This window comes from Gorilla gorilla, chromosome 10 (assembly GCF_029281585.2).
Source record: "Gorilla gorilla gorilla isolate KB3781 chromosome 10, NHGRI_mGorGor1-v2.1_pri, whole genome shotgun sequence".
NCBI lineage: Eukaryota > Metazoa > Chordata > Mammalia > Primates > Hominidae > Gorilla > Gorilla gorilla.
Window position 1 is genome coordinate 86884942 of NC_073234.2, and position 6000 is coordinate 86890941.

Consider the following 6000-nt stretch of genomic DNA (forward strand, 5'->3'; position numbering starts at 1 on the left):
GAGGCCGAGGCAGATGGATCACTTGAGGTCAGGAGTTCAAGACCAGCCTGGCCAACATGGTGAAACCCTATCTCTGCTAAAAATACAAAAAAGTAGCCAGGCATGGTGGCACATGCCAGTAATCCCAGGTACTTGGGAGGCTGAGGTATGAGAATCGCTTCAACCCGGGAGGCAGGTTGATTCCAAAGCAAACTGAGCTGAGATCACGCCACTGCACTCCAGCCTGGGCAACAGAGCAAGACTGTCTCAAAAAAAAAGGAAAAAAAATTATCAAACAGATTATCTGAACTTCAGACAAGTCCTTGTACCTCAGCAAATTGTGAATAAATCCCACTTTTTAAAGACTACTTGAGAAAGAGAAAACTCGCTCAGGATTTATCCTAAAATTTCATCTGTTCTGTGGGTGAATTCTTATATTTATATGTATAATTAGATTCCGCCTTAGCATATACTGTCCTCAGGGGTGATTATTGACATGGTGTTTCCATCAGCTTTTTAAAGGGTCCTATTTCTGAGGATGTGTTTTTCATACATACTTCAGAAACTTTTTCTCCAGAAGACAAAATCCATTTTCATTCTTATGGCCTGGAAGGATTGAAAGATATAAACATTTTAGATTCCTTCATATTTCAGCAGAAGGGCTAAAGAATCCTGCTTTTTGTCCAACTAATTCTAAATCATTCTCCTCACCTACCCCACCCCGGGGTATCTGTCCGGAAGGTGAAATGAGATAATGTCTGTAAAGCTTGGCTTTCCTTGAATTAAGACGTTACCTAAACAGACAACAATGCCTCTCAAACCACACCTGTGGTAATGAGGAGGTGCTTTGGGCACCACCCGCTGCCTTCCCTGCCAACCCTGCGAGTTTGCACAAAGTCTAAACAGACTAAACGGAAGGATGGCTTCTCATGCTTTGGGCCTTAATGATTTGTTGATTCCAAAGCAAGTATGATTCAGTCTGTCTGCAGATAACCTTACTAGTTTTTCCTGCCTGTGTATCTGTTTAAGGAACTGGTATCTTGGTCCTTGCCTTTTTTGTTTTAGGCCACAGCATGTGTCTTGTTCTTGTTCTTGCTTCAGTTTTTGCTCTTCCTGCCTCACCCACTCTAATTTCTCTCAAAAATTGTTCACTCAAAAAATAAAAACACAAGCAAAAAGTTATTAGAGAGCCTACTTTGTGCCAGGCACTGTTCTAGGCCTTGAAAGTACACAATGGGAGATGGTCATTCATGGAGTTTATTTTCAAAGGCAGTGATTCTCAACCCTGGACCACATATTACACTCACATAGCAACTTTTAAAAAATATTGGTCCCCAATTCCCACATGAGACCAATTAAATCTGTATCTTTGGGGAAATATGTTAGATCACAAAACTCCTATTTCATGGATAGCTAAACCAAGCACCAAGTAGTTTTTTGATTTGTCCTCTGTTACACAGAATTCCCCAGGGAAGACTGAAACTTACTGTATCTGATTCTCTCTCTGGTGTTCAGAGAACACAGCCTAGAACATTTGCACTATAGCTTTTATAGTGTTAGAAATTTGGATAAAGCGGTTCCTACTCTGAACGAAGAGGCCCATAGCCTCCTCTAATTTAGCTCTGCAATGTGGGGACATCATGAGCTGCAGGGAACAAGAGCAGAATGAGAGAGTGACCCGGCGTCTTGAGTCACTCTCCCTCACCCCCAGTTGTACTAGAATAGTATGTCACAGCAGCTTGAGTCAAACATCCAAAGGCAACTTTATAATAACTTGCAAGAAAGCTAGAGCACAAGGAATTTGTGACAGTTCATGTCTCCAGAATAACCCAGGACTCTCCACTCTGGGATTTGGTCCCTTGAAAAGAGAGGCAGAACTAATCATTCCAGGACTTCTTGTGCTGCAGATGAACGTGATCTTGAAGATTTCCTGCTTGACTTTGAGGAAGACCTGAAAGCCCTTCATTCAGTGCAGTGTTCACCTTCCCCAGGTGAGAAAGGCATCAAAAATTCCTCAATGGCAGTATCCACCACTGATTCTGAGTCCATGAAAAACAATACAGCTATACTTTAAAAGCCGAATCTGTGCCAACTTTGCAGCTCATCAGTAACCCTCCCCATAGTGGCCCGTCAAATACAAATGTTCATTCCCTGGAGTTGTTTTTCACTTACCAATAGAATTGAGGTGGGAGGACTTTTGATTTAACTTAATGTAAACTACAGAATCAAGCATGTTGTTAGAGGCATATGTAATTTTTTAAATGATATTAGCAATTTACCCTGAAATAGTATGCTATAATCTTGTTTTGTGTAATCACCGACATTTGAAAGTGACTTAGGTTTTTCTTATAAATAACTATTTGGTAAAAGCAAATAATAGTTTGTACAGATAAGAGGAAGGAAGGAAGGAAGGAAGAAAGGAAGGAAGGAAGGAGAAGGGGAAGGGAGGGGAGTGGAGGGAAGGGAAGGGAAGGAAAAAGGAAGGGGAGGGGAAGAGATGGGAAGGGAGGGAAGGAAAGTGAAGTTGAATTCACTTAATAGTTTGTCTCATTCCAAAAAACAGGATGAGCCAGTTGAAAAAAGATAGCTAGGAAGAGTTGATATTTTATTTTTAACGAATAGATTGTTCCTTGCTCCCTAACCTCAAATTTTAATCTAAAACTAAGATGAGATTTTCATGAAATGCACATTCATAATATTACGGAGTATTTCCCTAGGATTCTCCTTGTCTGCCTATGGAAACTTATGGAAATATTCTGAAAAATTATATAATGAAAAGTCCAGGAGATCTGGCTTTTTACCTGGCTCCAACACAGCTGTATCTTAGGGACTTCAATTAAGTGATCAAAATTCTCCATTCTCATTTCTCCATCAATACCCTGAAACAGGAGCACCTGGTGTACTCACCCAGCTAGTGCTGCAGAAGATCCAGGGTGACAGTGGCTTGAGATAGTGGAGCATGCACATGGGCACTGTGTATTATTAGGCTGTTTTTGACCATTATCTCTTGGCATCCTAAATAAAGAGACAAAAGGGTAATTCAGCAAAAGTTGTAAACCCTAATTTGATACTCAAACTTTGCCTTCCTTGGACTTCCAGGCCCCTTCAAACCCTGTGAACACCTGCTTGATGGCTGGCTGATCAGAATTGGAGTATGGACCACAGCAGTTCTGGCACTTACTTGTAATGCTTTGGTGACTTCAACAGTTTTCAGATCCCCTCTGTACATTTCCCCCATTAAACTGTTAATTGGGGTCATCGCAGCAGTGAACATGCTCACGGGAGTCTCCAGTGCTGTGCTGGCTGGTGTGGATGCATTCACTTTTGGCAGCTTTGCACGACATGGTGCCTGGTGGGAGAATGGGGTTGGTTGCCAAGTCATTGGTTTTTTGTCCATTTTTGCTTCGGAATCATCTGTTTTCCTGCTTACTCTGGCAGCCCTGGAGCGTGGGTTCTCTGTGAAATATTCTGCAAAATTTGAAACGAAAGCTCCCTTTTCTAGCCTGAAAGTAATCATTTTGCTCTGTGCCCTGCTGGCCTTGACCATGGCCGCAGTTCCCCTGCTGGGTGGCAGCAAGTATGGCGCCTCCCCTCTCTGCCTGCCTTTGCCTTTTGGGGAGCCCAGCACCATGGGCTACATGGTCGCTCTCATCTTGCTCAATTCCCTTTGCTTCCTCATGATGACCATTGCCTACACCAAGCTCTACTGCAATTTGGACAAGGGAGACCTGGAGAATATTTGGGACTGCTCTATGGTGAAACACATTGCCCTGTTGCTCTTCACCAACTGCATCCTATACTGCCCTGTGGCTTTCTTGTCCTTCTCCTCTTTAATAAACCTTACATTTATCAGTCCTGAAGTAATTAAGTTTATCCTTCTGGTGGTAGTCCCACTTCCTGCATGTCTCAATCCCCTTCTCTACATCCTGTTCAATCCTCACTTTAAGGAGGATCTGGTGAGCCTGGGAAAGCAAACCTACTTCTGGACAAGATCAAAACACCCAAGCTTGATGTCAATTAACTCTGATGATGTTGAAAAACAGTCCTGTGACTCAACTCAAGCCTTGGTAACCTTTACCAGCTCCAGCATCACTTATGACCTGCCTCCCAGTTCCGTGCCATCACCAGCTTATCCAGTGACTGAGAGCTGCCATCTTTCCTCTGTGGCATTTGTCCCATGTCTCTAATTAATATGTGAAGGAAAATGTTTTCAAAGGTTGAGAACCTGAAAATGTGAGATTGAGTATATCAGAGCAGTAACTAATAAGAAGAGCTGAGGTGAAACTCGGTTTAAAAACCAAAAAAGAATCTCTCAGTTAGTAAGAAAAGGCTGAAAACCTATTGATACTTGAGAGTGAATATAAGTCTAAATGCTGCTTTGTATAATTTGTTCAGCTAAGGCATAGATCGATCACATTATTTAAGTGAGCCCAGATCAAAAAAGCAGATTGAAATTTTCTTTAGAAAAGATTCTCCATGATTTGAATTGCATTGTCTTTAAACTCACCAATGTAATCATTTTGGGAGGAGGGAGAACCCACTTGCTTTCCAAATGGGTTTATTTAAACCCACAAACTGAAGAGGTTGTTGGGGGAATTAGGAAAATAAGGGTTTTCAATGACCTACATTGCTAGGTAGAGGCTGTGATCCATGGGATTTCATTCTAATGACCATGTGAAGATGTTTGAGTCCTCCTTTGCCTTTCCTCAGAAAGGATCCTTCTAAGGCACAAATCCCTTAGATGGATAATGTAAGGTATTGTTAACTCACTCATATTGAGATTATTTTTAGAGATACCAGGTTTTATATATCAGCACTAGATGGTTCCACCCTCATGGGATAAAACTGCTTACAAGTATTTTGAAAGAAAAATTGACCAAAATTCTTAAATTGTTACTAAGGCAATCATACACAGGTGACGTATGTCTTACCTGATTTGTTTTTAACTCCTTGGTGCCCAAAGCTCAGAAGGGAATTCCACTGCCAGCAATGAACATACCTGGAAAAGATAGTAAGCAATCTGGGATTTTTTTTTTCTGGGTTAGTAAACAATTTTTGCAATAAGTTTTATCAGTTGATTCAAACTGATGTGCATCTTAATGATCAAATGTGCACATGACATAAATTAAGTCCACTGATACAACTTCTTACACATGTATCGCTAGTAGCTCTGGCAAACCCAATATCTGACACCACTTTGGACTCAAGAGACTCAGTAACATATTATCCTGTTTATTTAGCTTGGTTTTAGCTGTGTTCTCTCTGGATAACCCACTTGATGTTAGGAACATTACTTCTCTGCTTATTCCATATTAATACTGTGCTAGGTATTTTAAGAAGCAAGTTATTAAATAAGAAAAGTCAAAGTATTAATTCTTACCTTCTATTATCCTATATTAGCTTCAATACATCCAAACCAAATGGCTGTTAGGTAGATTTATTTTTATATAAGCATGTTTATTTTGATGAGATGTTTTAACTTGGATTTGAAAAAATACATTTATGAGATGTTTTATAAGATGTGTAAATATAGAACTGTATTTATTACTATAGTAAAGGTTCAGTAACATTAAGGACCATGATAATGATAATAAACCTTGTACAGTGGCATATTCTTTGATTTATATTGTGTTTCTTTGCCCATTTTCTTTAAATTCATTAACTGTATATATGTAAATATATAGTACTTGTAAATAGATTCCAAATTTGCTTTTCTATTGGGTAAAAAATAAATTTGTAATAAAATGTGTGACTATAAAACAAAATATTTTCAAGTCTATTTATTGAGCCCACAGGCAGATATATAGTCTCCTAAATGTTTTTAAGTCTTGGAGTATAAGTACCTTTGCTATTTAAGTATTAATATTTGTACTTAATACTCTAAATATATTAGACTTATCTTAAAAAAAGCAATCTTTCACAAAACAAATCAAAACATCATTACCAACTCCTGAATTGTTTATGATTGATAAGCCATTTTGTCCTGACTTTTGTGAAGGTTATGATAGTTTGGATTTTATA

General features: G+C 39.4%; 1 protein-coding gene across 1 annotated transcript in view; it reads left to right on the forward strand.

The window, feature by feature from the left end:
• The window catches only part of LGR5 (leucine rich repeat containing G protein-coupled receptor 5), a 146945-nt gene extending 141201 nt beyond the window's left edge, over positions 1–5744 (forward strand). Inside the window, exons 17-18 of the mRNA XM_031000975.3 lie at positions 1887–1970; positions 3079–5744. Of these exons, the coding sequence (XP_030856835.1) occupies positions 1887–1970; positions 3079–4166 (1172 nt within the window). The 3' untranslated portion in view covers positions 4167–5744. The remainder of the gene's footprint in view (positions 1–1886; positions 1971–3078) is intronic.
• Positions 5745–6000: the final 256 nt, after the last annotated feature.